The sequence below is a fragment of the Vipera berus genome (assembly GCF_964194415.1).
Source record: "Vipera berus genome assembly, chromosome: W".
NCBI classification, from domain to species: Eukaryota; Metazoa; Chordata; class Lepidosauria; order Squamata; family Viperidae; genus Vipera; species Vipera berus.
Window position 1 is genome coordinate 21,923,012 of NC_138210.1, and position 18,137 is coordinate 21,941,148.

General features: G+C 48.5%; 1 protein-coding gene across 1 annotated transcript in view; it reads right to left on the bottom strand.

The window, feature by feature from the left end:
• The window catches only part of LOC308676658 (WD repeat-containing protein 48-like), a 62,713-nt gene that overhangs the window by 9,193 nt on the left and 35,383 nt on the right, over window positions 1-18,137 (bottom strand). Inside the window, exons 7-14 of the mRNA XM_081342644.1 lie at window positions 17,244-17,345; window positions 12,243-12,467; window positions 11,399-11,473; window positions 10,976-11,078; window positions 1,873-1,970; window positions 1,579-1,686; window positions 839-935; window positions 119-214 (exon numbers count right to left, since the gene is read on the bottom strand). Of these exons, the coding sequence (XP_081198770.1) occupies window positions 119-214; window positions 839-935; window positions 1,579-1,686; window positions 1,873-1,970; window positions 10,976-11,078; window positions 11,399-11,473; window positions 12,243-12,467; window positions 17,244-17,345 (904 nt within the window). The remainder of the gene's footprint in view (window positions 1-118; window positions 215-838; window positions 936-1,578; window positions 1,687-1,872; window positions 1,971-10,975; window positions 11,079-11,398; window positions 11,474-12,242; window positions 12,468-17,243; window positions 17,346-18,137) is intronic.

Genomic DNA, 18,137 nt, shown 5'->3' on the forward strand with positions numbered 1-18,137 from the left:
TTAGGAAGAACAGGGATGATCCACATTTTTTTTAATAATACATCAATGCTTTCTGTAAATGTAGGGTTTGCCAAATGCCAACTCAAGATAGTTCCTTGGGGCAGAAAGAAGTGCTCACCATGATTCATCTCATTTTCTTCTTCATCCATGGGATTGATGTGGGTCCTAGGCCAGTATTCTAACAGAGCTTGCAGCAGAAGCCCCCCAAGGTTCACTGTATATTGTGATACAAGGAAAACAAAAAAGCATGACTAATTATTTATATTTAGGTTGTTACTGCTGTTAGTCACAGATGTTTAAACAAAAATCCATGAATGTGGCACACTCCACCTCAGTGGTATCAGCTTCTGGGATTTTTCAAAAGCAGGTCTGCTATCCCATAGAATAGCTATTGAAACATTCAGTTACTTGGCATTTGCAAGCCTTTCCCAGCATCTGAAGTAGGTTTGCCATCTAAGCCTTAATTTATCCTTACTATAAAGATTTAAAGTTAGTTTAAAAAGTCTTCAACAACAGTTGAAATCCTAAGTCTACAAACTGGGCTGTTTAAAAGTGTAGACTATTGTTTCCAAACTATGCAAAAAAAACAAAACACAATCCCCTTCAAGTTTGTTTCCAGTTCAGAGACTGACTCTTAAAAACTGTGATGAGTTGTAAACCAATCGACCAATTCCAGTCTAATGAGCCAACACAAACAGCAAACTTGAATTCAGAAAATTCTCTCTCAACCACTTGAAAAGAGAAGATCAAGTATGCTCATAGTATTTTTACATCCAAGAAATATGACCATGTCTTTAAGAAAACTAGCCCTTTTGTGACATTAAGAGAACACACTCACATTTTGGGTCAGATCCATCTGCACTGCTAAACCCGGCATCTTTGGCTGAGACCCAAGCTGTGAAGCAGTCACTCTCATCTAAAGTAATAGTTAACATCTGCCAAAAAAAGGAAATTAGGTGAGACTTGAAATGCATTAGAACAAAACTGTTTTATTGGCATTCAAACCACAGAAAACCTTGATAAGCACATCTGATTAGATAGCAATTCTAAGTAAATAACAATGTCAGTAATTTCATTACACTAAATCCATGTTAATTTGAATAGGATACAGGATAAGATTTGTGTGCTTGCTGCTAGATTTCCTTATTAGTGTTCACTAGCATTCAAAGAAAAGTGTGCCTCAATATAAATCATTTCGAAGAGAAAAGAAATGGAATTAAAATTGTTGTTTAGCTGAAAGTATCAAAATATATATAAGTGATTTTTCTTGTTGATACATGTGATATTGTAAAAGACCCCCAAAGAGCTAGGAAATAAGGCAAATGAAGTTTCTTCTTTTTATCTATTCTGCTTCATGCGCCACATGTTTCTTATAGATATTACCTATGCTCATCCCTATTCAGTACATTCATTGTGTTACCGTGACCTAAGCTTTATTTTAAACCTCATGGAACATTGTCTGAATAAAATAAGAAAAGGGGATCCATGACTATTACCCCGAGCTCTAGAAGAACTAGATAGTAAACAAGGCAGCATACATATCACGTCAAATTGTTATAATCAAAAAATGTGCCTTACCCCAGTTTTTAAGTCTACTGAAAACCAGTTTGGTACATACAGCATTTTAAATCTTTTCTTAATTTCTTCTTCAAAGTCCATTTTTCCGAAGTCTTCTACTTTACATGCCTACATGTGAGAAGTGGCAAGATTTGTAGTTTAAAATATCATGAGAGCCATAGGCTCTCCATCCTCAATTAGATAGAAACTGCCAACTGGTTTATGTTCTAAAGGATTACAAGGGAAAAGAACAAGGAAAAGAGAAGATTTTTAAATACCCAACTCACATATATTTAAATTACTAGTTCCACTGACCTTCAATACATCCCAATATGCCACATTGTTGTTTGTATCTTTGGTTAGTATATGTCGCTTGTCATTGAGAATGTGGCACTGAATGATACTCGCACCCCCTAGGAAGGATGCCACAAAAATAAGTTATATAATCCATGCAAATTTAACATACAGAAAACATACATAAAATATGCCATTTCCCAGTGAGAAAAACTCAGAATGTAAGTTACATTTTCATCTTACATTCCTTCTGATATCACAGGAAGAAGACATGATGGGGTTGTTTCAAGGTTTGTTTTTTTGCACCATTTGGTATGTTATATAGAGTTAAGAAGTACAGGCAGGATTTTGAAGAGGCCGAGGAACTAGAGATCAAATTACCAACATACGCTGGATCATGGAGAAAGCTAGGGAGTTCCAGAAAAACATCTACGTCTGCTTCATTGACTATGCTAAAGCCTTTGATTGTGTAGATCACAACAAACTGTGGTAAGTTCTTAAAGAGATGGGCGTACCAGACCATCTTATTTGTCTCTTGAGAAACCTGTATGTGGGTCAAGAAGCAACAGTGAGAACTGGACACGGAACCACTGATTGGTTCAAAATTGGGAAAGGAGTCCGGCAAGGCTGCATACTGTCACCCTGCCTGTTTAACTTGCTGTATATGCAGAGCACATCATGAGAAAGGCAGGGCTAGATGAATCAAAAGTTGGAATTAAGATTGCCAGGAGAAATATCAACAACCTAAGATATGCAGATGATACCACTCTAATGGCAGAAAGTGAAGAGGAACTAAAGAGCCTCTTGTTGCGGGTGAAGGAGGAGAGTGCAAAAGTTGGCTTGAAACTTAACATTAAGAAAACTAAGATCATGGCACCTGGCCCTCTCAATTCCTGGCAAGTAGATGGGGAAGAAATGGAGGTAGTGACAGATTTTATTTTCCTGGGCTCCAAGATCACCGCAGACAGGAACTGCAGCCAAGAAATTAAAAGACGCTTGCTCCTGGGGAGGAAAGCCATGGCAAATCTAGACAGCACACTAAAAAGCAGAGACATCACCCTGCCAACAAAAGTGCGTATAGTCAAGGCTATGGTCTTCCCAGTTGCAATGTATGGCTGTGAAAGTTGGACCATAAGAAAGGCTGAGCGCCAAAGAATTGAAGCCTTTGAACTATGGTGCTGGAGAAGACTCCTGCGAGTCCCTTGGACTGCAAGGCAATCAAACCGGTCAGTCCTAGAGGAGATCAACCCTGACTGCTCTTTAGAAGGCCAGATCCTGAAGTTGAAACTCAAATACAGGTGAAACTTGAAAAATTAGAATATCGTGCAAAAGTTCATTTATTTCAGGAATGCAACTTAAAAGGGGAAACTAATATATGAGATAGACTCATTACATGCAAAGCAAGATAGTTCAAGCCGTGATTTGTCATAATTGTGATGATTATGGCGTACAGCTCATGAAAACCCCAAATCCACAATCTCAGAAAATTAGAATATTGTGAAAAGGTGCAATATTCTAGGCTCAGTGTCCCACTCAGTGGCGTAGCGTGGGGGGTGCAGGGGGGGCCGGCCGCACCGGGCGCAACATCTGGGGGGGCGCAACCGGCGGGCTAGGGCAAGGCTGCGAGCGAGCGAGGGGTATCTGTGCCTGCGCCGACACAGAAACGCTTCTCTCTCCGGGTGGGGGAAGGCTCGGCGGCTCCCTGGGTCTATATAAGCCTCTGTATGCGCACGCCGCCGCACGCTCCCGCGAACGAGAAAGAAAGAACGGCAGCGGCGGCGTCTGTGAGCCTCGCCAGCGGCGGCGTTCCTCGGTGTGGGCGTGCCTGCGTCTTTGGGTGTGAGGCTTTCGGAGAGGCTGCCTTTGGCTCCTGGTACTTGCAGCCGGTGTAAAAGAACAAGTCTGTGAAAGCGGGCGAGAATTTCAGGGGGGTGGGGGGGGACGGGAGATCGCGGGAGGCTCGATTCTTCTTACGCCAGGGGAGTGCCAGGCGTGCGGTGCGAGAGCGAGGGGGCGCAAATTACTTGCCTTGCCCCGGGTGCTGACAACCCACGCTACGCCACTGGTCCCACTTTAATCAGCTAATTAAGCCATAACACCTGCAAAGGCTTCCTGAGCCTTTAAATGGTCTCTCAGTCTGGTTCAGTAGGAATCACAATCATGGGGAAGACTGCTGACCTGACAGTTGTGCAGAAAACCATCATTGACACCCTCCATAAGGAGGGAAAGCCTCAAAAGGTAATTGCAAAAGAAGTTGGATGTTCCCCAAGTGCTGTATCAAAGCACAATAATAGAAAGTTATGTGGAAGGGAAAAGTGTGGAAGAAAAAGGTGCACAAGCAGCAGGGATGACCGCAGCCTGGAGAGGATTGTCAGGAAAAGGCCATTTAAAAGTGTTGGGGACTTTCACAAGGAGTGGACTGAGGCTGGAGTCAGTGCATCAAGAGCCACCACACACAGACGGATCCTGGACATGGGCTTCAAATGTCGTATTCCTCTTCTCAAGCCGCTCCTGAACAACAAACAACGTCAGAAGCGTCTTACCTGGGCTAAAGAAAAACAGACCTGGTCTGTTGCTCAGTGGTCCAAAGTCCTCTTTTCTGATGAGAGCAACTTTTGCATCTCATTTGGAAACCAAGGACCCAGAGTCTGGAGGAAGAATGGAGAGGCACACACTGCAAGATGCTTGAAGTCCAGTGTGAAGTTTCCACAGTCTGTGTTGATTTGGGGAGCCATGTCATCTGCTGGTGTTGGTCCACTGTGCTTCATTAAGTCCAAGGTCAACGCAGCCGTCTACCAGGAGTACCAAGTTCATATGCATGCTTATTTATTTATTTATTTATTTATTTTAATTCCATTTATATCCCGCCCTTCTCCGAAGACTCAGGGCGGCTTACAAGCTTAGCAGTAGCCTTCATTCTATGTATATGCCTGCTTATTAGGGCTTTCACACACACCCCCAAGCGGCATTATTACAAAGTCAGCTTAATTGCCCCCAACAATCTGGGTCCTCATTTTACCTACCTCGGAAGGATGGAAGGCTGAGTCAACCTTGAGCCTGGTGGGATGCGAACCTGCACTAATTGCAGGCAGCTGGTGTTACTTTTCAGAGGTCCGATATTGTTCTATTTATTTTTATTTATTTATTTTATCACATTTGTATACCGCCCTTTCCCTGAGGACTCAGGGCGGTTTACAGGGAATTAAAAATCAAAACATACAAAAGTTAAAAACCAGTTAAAAAATATTAAATTCACCCTGTACACTTAAAAACCCCAGTTAAAATTTTCTCCTCAGCCTGGGCCCGGGAGCTCAAAGAGCCAGGTCTTCAGGCCCCGGCGGAATGATCGGAGGTTGGGGGCAGTCCTCAGCTCCACCGGCAGCTGGTTCCAGAGGGCAGGCGCTCCCACTGAGAAGGCCCTATCCCTGGGTGTCACCCGCCGGCAATCTCTCACCGGCGGAACCCTGAGCAGACCCTCCCTGTGGGAGCGCACTGGGCGAAGGGCGTTTGATGCTGGCAGCAGGTGTTCCCTCAAATAACCCGGACCCAGGCCATGTAGGGCTTTATAGGTGATAACCAGCACCTTGAATTTCACCCGGAGGGCAACCGGAAGCCAATGCAGCTCGCGGAGTAGAGGTGTTACATGGGAGTATCGGGAAACCCCCATTACAACTCGCGCGGCCGCATTCTGCACCAGTTGAAGCCTCCGAGTGGTCTTCAAGGGCAGCCCCATGTAGAGAGCGTTACAGTAGTCCAAACGGGAGGTCACAAGCGCATGAGTGACTGTGCGTAGGGCGTCTTGGTCCAGATAGGGACGCAACTGGCGCACCAGGCGAACCTGTGCAAAAGCCCCCCTGGTCACGGCTCCTATGTGATCTTCAAAATTGAGCCGTGAATCCAGGAGGACGCCCAAGTTGCGAGCCCTATCAACGGGGGGTAACACCTCACCCCCCATCGTTAGAGGTGGAATAACTTGGTTAACCCGAGACGCCGATATGCACAGCCACTCAGTCTTGGCGGGATTGAGACGAAGCCTGTTTCTCCCCATCCAGACCTGAACCGCCTCCAGGCAACGGGACATCACGGAGAGGGCATCACTGGGTTGGTTCGGGGTGGAAAGAAAAAGTTGGGTATCATCAGCGTACTGGTGATACCCCACCCCAAAACCACGAATGATCTCGCCCAGCGGCTTCATGAAGATGTTGAACAGGAGAGGCGAGAGAACCGACCCCTGAGGAACTCCACAAATGAGAGACCTCGGGGCGGATCTCTGCCCTCCTGTCAACACCGACTGCGAGCGGCCCTGGAGGTAGGAGGAGAACCACCGTAGAACGGTGCCTCCCACTCCCAACCCCCTGAGACGCCGCAACAGGATACCATGGTCGATGGTATCGAAAGCCGCTGAGAGATCTAATAGGACCAGGACAGAGGAGCAACCCCTGTCCCTAGCCCTCCAGAGATCATTCACCAGCGCGACCAATGCCGTCTCCGTGCTGTGTCCGGGCCTGAAGCCCGATTGGTACGGGTCCAGATAATCAGTTTCCTCCAGGAACAGAGGGAGCTGATGCGCCACCACACTCTCAACAACCTTCGCCAGAAAGCGAAGGTTGGAGACTGGACGGTAGTTGTCTAAAGCAGCCGGGTCCAAAGCAGGCTTCTTGAGAAGGGGTCTCACCACCGCCTCCTTCAAGGCGGCAGGGAAGACACCCTCCTTCAGAGAAGCAGTTATTACTGCATGGAACCAGCCTCGTGTTCCCTCCCGAGCCGCATAAGCTAGCCAGGAGGGGCACGGATCCAACAAACAGGTGGTGGAGCTCAGTCTCCCCATGATCCTGTCCACATCATCAGGGGAAACAGGGTCGAACTCAGTCCAGATAACATGCTCAAGACCGCCTGATTCCTCCACATCAGACTCTGCCCAGTCAGAGTCCAGGCCGGTCCGGATCCGAGCGATTTTGTCCGCCAGATGATGACTAAACTCCTCGGCTCGTCCCTGCAAGGGATCCTCTCTCACCTCCTGGTTAAGGAGGGAGCGAGTCACCCTAAACAGGGCGGCCGGGCGATTATCTGCGGACGCGATAAGGGCGGCAAAGTAGTTAGACTTCGCCGTCCTTATCGCCGCAAGATAAGACCTTATAAAGGTTCTTAACTGCAATCGGTCGGATTCGGATCGGCTGGACCTCCAACCGCTCTCTAGACCTCGTCTCCGACGCTTCATCTCCCGGAGCTCCACAGAGAACCATGGGGCCCAGCGGGATCTGCGCCGAGTCAGAGGTCGCATGGGTACAACGCAGTCGAGTGCCCTGGTGGCAGCCGTTTCCCAGGCCTCCACCAGAGCATCGACTGGGCTGTGGGTAAGGGTGATAGGTATCGGCCCAAGCGCCCTCTGGAACCGGTCCGGGTCCATTAGGCGCCTGGGGCGGAACCACCTGGTCGGTTCCGCCGCCCAGCGGCGGGGGATGGCATGACGGAAAACCAGCCTCAGGAGATGATGATCTGACCATGACAGAGGGGTAATGGACGGAGAACCCCCTCCCAGATCATCCAACCACTGTCCAGACAGGAACACCAGGTCGAGAGTATGATCCCCCTCGTGAGTAGGGCCCTCAATAACCTGGGTCAGGCCCATGGCTGTCATGGAAGCCATGAACTCCCGAGCTAACTCCGACGACCCCCCCAGTGATGGCAGGTTGAAGTCACCCAGGACTATAAGCCTGGGGAACTCCACCGCCAACCCTGAGAGGGTGTCGAGCAGCTCAGGCAGGGCTGTTGCCACACAGCTGGGCGCCAGGTATGTGAGCAACAAGCCCAACTGAACCCGAGGACCACATCTCAAGAGGAGGGATTCACTCCCGGCCATCTGGACAATGGTGGCCTCCCGGGGACACAAAGTCTCCCGAATAACCACTGCCACCCCACCACCCCTGCCCTGAGCCCGTGGCTGGTGCAGCACCCGGAAACCTGGCGGGCATAACTCGGTGAGAGGCACCCCTCCCTCCGAACCCAACCAAGTTTCCGTGATGCACGCTAGATCCGCACATTCCTCCTCGATCAGATCATGGATGAGGGGAGCTTTGTTAACTACGGATCTAGCGTTAAAATAGACCAACCTGAGCTCAGGGGCCTGATCACCCTCATCCCCGGGTAAGAGGGTGCTAACCGGAGGGTCGGAGCGCGCCACCGCTCGGAGATAGCGGGGGCGCGATCCCAGATGTTGATATGGCCGTCCGCGCAAACACCTGCTGCCATTCCCTATCGCCGTGGGGATTTGAAGCCCCACCCCCACATTCCCAGAACCAGCAGCCACCTCCCCCGACCCCGTCCCGTCAGGACCTCTAACAGGACCAGACTGAGTGCCGGTTAAAGATTCCCTCCCTACCCCCCCCCTCCCTCCCCCTCCCTAACCTCTTAAAATAACCGGCTAAAAATTTTATCAGGGGCCTCTTAGCATGTCTTGACTCGAGGCCCCTATCTAAGCCCAGCCACCTCTCGGAATCCCAAAGCTTGGGATCGTCATTAAGGGGAGTATGGAAACAGGCGACAGGTCGCGCCCATGAGGCAGGAACTGCCCTAAGGGCATACAAGTCCGCTCCGGAGTAATGATAAATCATACTGCGCTGGGATAGTCTTTTAGGGCAGATGTTATGAATATGTCCAAAGGAACGCTCAATGATGGTGTATAGATGGTAAAAAAGTCCAGTAGGCATATCTCCTAGTCTGCAAAGCCATCTCAGCTCTCACCTGAGATGGAAATCCAAGGGACAACCTCAGTCGTCCTCTCACTCCGGCTGAGGAGTCCAATCAGGAGCAGAGAGAGAAAAGGGAATCCTGAGCCAGGGCCACCCCAACTGGTCTCTCACACCAGTGAGGTGGTCGCTGACCAGTCCAAAACCGTCCTCCCACCACGGTCCGGTCCCGGCCACACTGGACTATCAATAGGAGGGATCTTAATTCCCATCAGGCATGGAGCTAGCCAAATGCCTGCCTGTCAACAGGGAAAGTAAGAGCAGGCAGGCCAGGCCTCTGTCGATCCTCGCATCTCCGGCCAGCGCCACCAGTCCGGGGGGGGGGGGGAAGAACAGAAGCATTCTTTCCCAAACGCCCGTCCGCCAGTCCAGGCAATCTTCCAACGGCGGAGAGAGGCAATCCCAGCAGATGTATTAAGTCCGGGAATTCGCCAACATGTCCGCCGAGGCCGATGTCCAGGCCCACCGTCTGCAGCCACCATCCGGGAGGAGAAAAAGGCTCCGCGCCGCCAAAAACGGCGCCAGCCAGCTGATGATCGTAAAAAGATCTCTGACCGGTGGGATCGTCGCCGCTGCCCCTCCGACAAGCAGAGGGTATTCACGGCGAGCAGGCAGAAGAGGGAAGGCAGGGCAAGGCGTCCCGGACTTCTCGGCGCCATAGCGGAGAGCAGCAGGTCGGCAGGCGGGCAGATTCTCAAACGCCGCTAGTTCAAATCAGCAAGCCGCTAGTTCGGAGGGGGGGGGGCTCAGTGCCACAAAAAGCAGCGCCCAGCAGCTGTTTTAAAATCCCCCCAATCCCCAAAGTCGCCTCGGCAAGCCGGCAAAAGAAGGAAGCAAGGCAAGGCATCCCGGACTTCACATCGCTGTCGCAGTGCTCAGCGCCATAGCGAAGCTCGGCAGATCGGCAGGCAGGCAGTTCTCGAGCGCCGCCAGTTCAGATCAGCAAGCTGACAGTTCGGAGGGGAGGGGGGCTCAGCGCCACAAAGAGAAGCGCCCAGCAGCTGTTCCAGAATCCTCCCAATCCCCAAAGTCGCCTCGGCAAGCCGGCAGAAGAAAGAAATCAGGCAAGGCGTCCCGGGCTTCACGGCGCTGCAACAGCGTTCGGCGCCATAATGGAGCTCGACAGGTCGGCAGGCGGTAGTTCTCCAGCGCCGCTAGTTTGGAGGGGGGGGGCTCAGCGCCACAAAGAATAGCGCCCAGCAGCTGTTTATTAAATCCCCCACCCCCAGAGTCGCCTGAACATACCGTGGGCCTCCCTAAGCTAATTCCTTGGAGCCCTCGAAGAGCGCCCGAAGCTTAGGTTGCGGCCGTCGCCATCTTGGGCCAAAAAAAAAAAAAATGTACACTCCTTGTTTTATTGATTGCATGTAATATTCTAATTTTCTGAGATTGTGGATTTGGGGTTTTCATGAGCTGCACGCCATAATCATCACAATTATGACAAATCACGGCTTGAACTATCTTGCTTTGCATGTAATGAGTCTATCTCATATATTAGTTTCCCCTTTTAAGTTGCATTACTGAAATAAATGAACTTTTGCACGATATTCTAATTTTTCGAGTTTCACCTGTACTTTGGCCACTTAATGAGAAGGAAGGACTCACTGGAGAACAGCCTAATGCTGGGAAAGGTTGAGGGCAATAGAAGAAGGGGACGACAGAGAATGAGGTGGCTGGATGGAAACACTGAAGCAGTAGGCGTGAGCTTAAATGGACTCCAGAAGATGGTAGAGGACAGGAAGGCCTGGAGGAACATTGTCCATGGGGTCGCGATGGGTCGGACACGACTTCGCAACTAACAACAACAATAGAGTTAAGATTCCCAAGTCTTTCCATTTAAAAAGGAAAATAAAATATATTTTTATTTAGTCATTATAAAAAATGTGGCCAAAAGCTTGCTAGTCATTATCTCAAAGAGCTCTGGAATGGAGAATCTTTATTTTGCCAACTACGGTATCTATTTTTTCTTTATTTAGTCTCATTGTGAACCCGTTAAGACAGGCCAGGTTAGAAAACAGATTCCACACAGACTACTGGAACTCCTCTTTATTGCTGTTGAGTATAATAAAAGACTCTTGAAAGCCTGAGATTCTCTCTCCCTCCCTTATACCAAAGAGTCAAGTTGGGGCAATCTTGAGGTACTTTCTTACTCCTTCCCTTCTGGGGCTTAGAATGTTTACTTAACAGCTGTTGAATTCCTTCCTCAAGGCCATCTCCATACTCCTCTACACCCAATCATGATTTTACATAACTAAGGACACAGGACATCACAATGCCCCAAATGATACACAAACTAATTTTAGATCATATATGATTTATTTATATCACTGCCAGCTCTAAATGAACAGTTTGAAAAAAGTTCCAGTTAATTGTCTCACCTTTGATAACTTGATCTGGTTGTGTACACAGGGGTGTGATAGGGTTGGAACAGTCATTGTCATAATCACCTGATACTCTAAAGTTCTGAATTCCTTTCAAAGTCTAAAAAAGAAAATGGGGTGAAATAGACCAGGGGAATCTCCTTTAAGTAAATTATCCAGTATGAGGATATATCTCTATATTTTTCCATTTCTACAAGGAATTTAATTTACCCGGGACTTACAGGCCAATCAGACTCTTAAATAAACCCTATGAAATAAATCCTATGAAAAGGAAACCAATTATTATCAATCCTAACTCACTAATATTTTTTCCTGAGCACCTATGACTATTCAAAAAGCATTCTGCCATAGGACTGTGTGACAAATCAAGAAGTAAATTTTAAAAAGATATAAAACATTAATGCAAAATGCACTTCATACCCATTTATTCACAGAAGACTTTGTCGTTGCAACCCACAGTGCTGGAGGAGGATCAGCCGATCGATCAAGTTCCATCTAAATGAGAAAGAAAAATCAAAATCTTAGAATGGAACACTTATCAAGAGCATTTCCTTCAGATAGGATGCACAAAAAATCCAATGCAGATTTAGACCTCCTTCTTCAGAAGACAGAGAAGCCTGGGACTTAGCTTTATGTTCTTTTCACAGGAAATTTTTCCTCCTTATGTACCACAGGAAAAGAATATGCTAAAACGTAAAGATTATCCAAGCTGAACCTGACTTATTCTGCCTACTTGGGCATATCAATGTAGTATTTGCAGCAAGAATATGGACATAATTTGTCATTACCTTCTTGCAGGACCTTTCTTCACAGCCTAAAGCCCGAGTTATTCCCTAGATTTCTTTCATCTGATTACTCTATGAATCTGTCCTAACCGTTATCTTCTAAACTCAGTCAAATGCTACAAAACGTTTTATTCTCTCTGCTGCGAGAGATCCAAGATGTATTATATTAAAAACATGGAAGATCCTGAAGAAGGGACTTATGTGGCAAGAAGGAAAAATCAACAGATGTCACATATTTCCAGCATCAAAGGGAGAACAGTCACTTGTCTGTACTGGTAATCCTTTAAAATTTGGGGGATTTGCTTCATTAATAGAAAGGCCACATATAAGTGAATACGTATACAACCTAGATACAACAGTGAGGAGGGTAAAATTATATTATGCATTTCTCCAGCAATCATCAGGACAGGCAAAAGCATGCCAATGAATGAAACAATAGCCAATTCCCTAAGCTTCAACAAGATTTTTAAAAATACTACCTTAAGAACTGGTGCCTTTTCTTCACAAATAAGCACACGGATATCAGGGTTTCGTAAATCTGTACAATATATCTTTTTGTCTCTTCCACCTGAATAAACATGAGTGAAGGCTTCATTGACCTGAAGTGCCCATACACCTTCATCATGGACTCTGTATGTAGCTATACATCTCTGCTGACCAAGTGACCAGAGTCGGATAGTTCCATCAGAACTGCCAGAAAGACACTATAATGAGAGTTTAAAAATGTTACAGGACCCAATTATAAACACAAAGCCACTGACAAAAACAATCTTTTGACTAAAAGAATGCAACAGCAGTGTTTGCTGGTATTTCAACTGTTTCTCAATCTTGGCAACTTTAAGATGTGTGGATTTCAACTCCCAGAATTCTCCAGTCAGCATAGGAGAATTCTGCAAGTTGATGTTCACACATCTTAAAGCTGCCAAGGTTGAGAAACACTGAACTAAATGGTTAAAAGCTACATTTAGTATATCACGTTTGTCATTCAAATGAAAATACTCATTCATGCTTGACGCACACATGCTTGACACTTGATGTGCCACTTCTGTTTATTGCTTCTGTAAAAAAAATACTTACATGCATGCTGCAAGTGTTAAATACTAAATTCAATTCAGGAAATTCAAAGTAAGATTTAAGATATATGGCCATGGTGGCGAACCTATGGCACACATGCCACAGGCGGCACACAAAGCCCTCTCTGTGGGCACATGCGCCACCGCCCCACTCCTAGGCCTTCAGTCCCGTCCATGAGCTTGTTGTTAGTTGTGAAGTCGTGTCCGACCCATCACGACCCCATGGACAACATTCCTCCAGGCCTTCCTGTCCTCTACCATCTTCTGGAGTCCATTTAGGCTCACGCCTAATGCTTCAGTGACTCCATCCAGCCATCTCATTCTCTGTCATCCCCTTCTTCTCTTGTCCTCAACCTTTCCCACCATTAGGCTCTTCTCCAGTGTGTCCTTCATTCTCATTAGGTGGCCAAAGTATTTGAGTTTCAACTTCAGGATCTGGCCTTCTAAAGAGCAGTCAGGGTTGATCTCCTCTAGGACTGACCAGTTTGATCGCCTTGCAGTCCAAGGGACTCGCAGGAGTCTTCTCCAGCACCATAGTTCAAAGGCTTCAATTCTTTGGCACTCAGCCTTTCTTACGGTCCAACTTTCACAGCCATACATTGCAACTGGGAAGACCATAGCCTTGACTATACGCACTTTTGTTGGCATGGTGATGTCTCTGCTTTTTAGTGTGCTGTCTAGATTTGCCATAGCTTTCCTCCCCGGGAGCAAGTGTCTTTTAATTTCTTGGCTGCAGTTCTTGTCTGCGGTGATCTTGGAGCCCAGGAAAATAAAATCTGTCACTACCTCCACTTCTTCCCCATCTATTTGCCAGGAATTGAGACGGTCGGATGCCATGATCTTGGTTTTCTTAATGTTTAGTTTCAACCCATGAGCAACCTGCATCAAAATCTCCCTGAGCAAGTGGCTTTTTAAGCTGGGTTTTATAAAAGCTTTTTGCTTTCATTCTCTGCCGCCGTGTGGCAAAAAAAAAGTTCAATCAATCAATTTCAACTTCTCGCAGGGGAAAAAAGATGTTGCAAAGTTGGAATTGATAGATTGATTTTTATTTGAGCCTTGGTGGAGCCTTGGTGGAGCAGTGGGCTAATGCCTCCTTAAGTAACACCAGCTGCCTGCAATTAGTGCAGGTTCGCATCCCACCAGGCTCAAGGTTGACTCAGCCTTCCATCCTTCCGAGGTAGGTAAAATGAGGACCCAGATTGTTGGGGGCAATTAAGCTGACTTTGTAATAATGCCGCTTGGGGGTGTGTGTGAAAGCCCTAATAAGCAGGCATATACATAGAATGAAGGCTACTGCTAAGCTTGTAAGCCGCCCTGAGTCTTCGGAGAAGGGCGGGATATAAATGGAAATAAAATAAATAAAATAAAATAAATAAATTTTTAGTCCCATACAGCGGTGGAGGAAGTGAAACATCGGAGCTGCAAAGAAGGTGCCCCGTGGGGGTGGGGGTGAGTGGCAGGAACAGGGCGCTCTGTGCGGGGGTGGGTGGGGGGGGCGGTAGCATGGTGTTCATATGTTTTAGTCTCCAGGTCTTTGATCATTTTAGTTGCTCTTCTCTGAATTTTTTCCAAAGTCTCAACATCTTTTTTGTACCATGGTGAACGAAATTGGTTGCAGTATTCCAGGTGTGGTCTTCCTAGGGCCATGGTGGCGCTCTGTGCAGGGGGTGGGGCAGCAGTAGAAGGGTATTCTGTGCGGGGGGGTGGGGCGGGGCCTGTGCATGGGGTGGAGAAGCAACGTGGCGGCACTAGCATGGTGGTAGACCAGTTGCTTCCCTCCCGCTACCAGACACCTGCCAAAGCCGCGCAGGGTAAGGTTGCCCAGCTCGCTCCTGCCCAGATGCCCTTGCCTCCCCCAAGTGTTTTTTTTCCAACTTGCCTTTCAGCTGCATTTCATTTCTCCGTTGGCTTCTCAGCCTTTGCCGCGTGTTGGTGGGACTATTGGTTAAAAAAGTAGTTTCATCAGACTTTCTAACTTCTCACGAGATCACAAGAAGTTAGAAAGTCTGATGGAACTTTTTTTTTAACCGATAGTCCCACAAACACGCGGCAAAGGCTGAGAAGCAAACAGAGAAACGGAATGCAGCTGAAAGGCAGGTTAGTAAAAAAAAACCACTTGGGGGAGGCGAGGGCTTCTAGGCGGAGGCAGGCGCAGCAACCTTACCCTGCATGGTGGCAGGATGGTGGGGCGTATGCCCTTCCTGTGCCAGGCCAGCCCCTGCAGCCCCGGGGCGGCCGTGCTGGGCGGCGGTGGGCAGGGTGTTGAGGTGGGGGCCAGCAGGCCGACCAAAGCAGCAGGTGGAGCACCGAGGACTCAGGGAGGGAGGGAGCTGAAGTGGGCGGTCGGGCCATTGGCAAGAGCAACGCAGTTGAGCGGAAAGCGGCCTCAGAATAGGTGGGGCAGGTAAGGAACGAAATCCTTTTCAACCCCCTCAGAAATTGCCTTTCTTTCCTTACCTGACTCCCAGCCCCATGCCATTTCTCCTTTGCGTTCTGCCACCGCCGCGTGCAAGGAAAAAAAGGAAGGTTTTTTTGGGGGGGAAAAAGGTCAATCAATCAATTCCAAATTCTCGTGAAAGATCGCAAAGTTGGAATTGATTGACCTTTTTCCCCCCCAAAAAACCCTTTGTTTCCTTGCATGCAGCGGCGGCGGATTGCAAAGGAGAAGCAGCACGGGGCTGGGAGTCAGGTAAGGAAAGAAAGGCAATTTCTGCGGGGAGCAAGGATTTCTTTCCTTACCTGCCCCACTTGTTCTGAGGCCGCTTTCCGCGCAACTGCGTTGCTCTTGCCAATGGCCCGACCGCCCACTTCAGCATCGTCCCTCCCTGAGCCTCCGGCGCTCCACCTGCTGCTTTCATGGCTCTGTAGGCAGAGTTGCAAAGTTCTCTTCTCTGTCAGAGAAGAGAACTTCGCAGCTCTGCCTACAGAGCCGCCAAAGCTGTAGTTGAATGAGCAGGTGATGGGGGAATCTGCCCCACTTGTTCCACGGCCACTTTTGGCCGAGCCACACTGCAGTGGCATTGGGCACAATACCCGAGGCGGCAAAAAGCCGGGTCACACCGAAACAGGCCGTTTGCCGCCTCCTGCCCAATGTCGCTGCCATGAGGCCGTGGGACAACCCGGGTGGTGGTAAAAAACCAGTATACCGGTTCCTTACCTCCGCCCGGCTAGTTCCACGGCCTCATGGCAGCGGCATTGGGTGTGACATGCAAGGTGGCAAATGGCCACGGCCAGCAGCATCAGCCATGTTGTGCAGGTCCACTAGGCTGCCGCCCAGAGCTGCAGGCCCGCCCAGCACGAACGAAGCGAAGCGGTCGGCTAGGAAGCCCCACGTACAGGTGGCAGAGCACGCCCAGGGCCAGCAGGCAAAAGGCCACCCCAAGCGGGAAAAGCTGGATCCCCATTGGCGTCATGGCCACCTAGGCCCAGCAGAGAAATGGGGGAGACATGCAATCCTAGCTGGGACTGGGGGGCCATGGCGCTGATGGGGATCAGGCTTTTTCTGCATGGGGTGGCCTTTGGCTTGCTGGCCGTGGGCATGCTCTACCATCTCTACTTGAGCTTGCTAGCCGGCTGTTTCGCCTCCTTTGTGCTGGGTGGGCCAGGTGGTGTGGGTGGCGGCGGCAGCCTAATGGACCTGCACGAGCTGCTGGCGGTGGCCTGAGGCAGGGCTAAGATGCGTTGGGTGTGCGATGGGAACAGGCTCCACGTGCGGGCCAAGGGCAAGATCTGCGAGGGGGCCAAGGAGATGACCAGGAGCGACCTGCTCTCCAACCGCAAGCAAAAACAGATGGGATGGAGTAGGTCTGCATCACGCGCCTCCCCCCTCCCCTACTCCACCTGATGCTGGAGGGCTGGCCCGGTATTTGCAGTGGGCTACGGAGACCCAGAGTGTGCCGGTCAAGAGGCCAGAAGGCTGTGGCTGCTGACGGACACTGTCAGCCCCCATGCGCTCGCTGAGCTGTGTGCGGGGGCCGACAGTGTTAGGCAGCAGCTGCCCTAGCCTCTCCCTCACCTTGCCTTGCCCCTCACCATGGAAGATGAGCCTCCTGCCCACCGCCCCACCCACCAGAAACCCCCTGGATCTTCCCCAAGCCTGCCCAGCCCCCACAAGCATTCCTCCCCATGAGCAACATCGATGTGGCCATGCCCATGGCCACCCAATCTGCCGTGACCACCACAGCCTTGCCCACCCAATGGGCCATGCCCAGCGATACATAAGTGGGTTTTGGGTTGCAGTTTGGGCACTCGGTCTCTACAAGGTTCGCCATCACTGATATATGGCATATTGAAATGTAATTTTTATTTAAGAAACTGGAACTATGTTACTGAAGTAGCCCTAATTAGATGGAGAAAATATTACAACATGGCAGCCAAAAAACTTATGGAAGTATATTAAAAACACACCTGTGTACCATCTCTGTTCAGTAGCAAAGCTTTAACATTGTCCGTGTGTCCCTTGAGTTTCATAAGTTTTGCACAGGTTCTTGGGTCCCACACCCTTAAAACCTATTAGAAAAAAAATTAGAAATTGGTAGCACTTCTGAAGTAAAGGTATTAAGTTCATATATTCTTACTTTGCTTGAAATTAGTTTTTCAAAAGCCATTCACATTAATGCAGGAGTGCAGGAGTATGAAAGGATTTCCAGAAAAAGAAAAAAAAATGCAGACTACAGGACTTCAACAAATTTCAGAAATAGGGCTAATAACCACATGACTGCAAGGAATATAAATCCTTCCATTCGCCACCAGTCAGAACTGAAGAAGCTTCTTGGATGAGAAGTGAAACATCTTCTAGCAAAACAAGAAAGGCCAGTTGCCTTTTGAAAGAAAGCACCTTTGGGACAACCATGACCTTGAGAATCTCCATTGACATTCACATTAATATTAACACTATGAGATGCTACCTATTTCAAAACCATTAAATGTTAGAACTTTTAGAAAAACTATGTTCTTGACTTTTGAGAGCTGTAATCCTGATTTTTCTTTTTTTAAGTAAATGGTTCTTTACTATCCTTTTATATATCTACACATCATCCTCACCCAACCAAATCACCCACATAACACTTCCTTGTTTGGTGGGGAGACCGATAGGGAGAAAGCAAGAATTTACAAAGGACAAAAATTCTACAATAACCTTTGTTGCTTACATATAAGAAGTTATGCAACTGGGCTTCTGGTTTTGTGCAGTAGCATAGCAGCCTAGGGATCGCAGGGCTCCGCATCCTACAGCCGAGGGGTCCCCAACCCCCAGTCTGTGGACCAGTACTGGGCCACAGCATGCCAGCAACTGGTCCACAC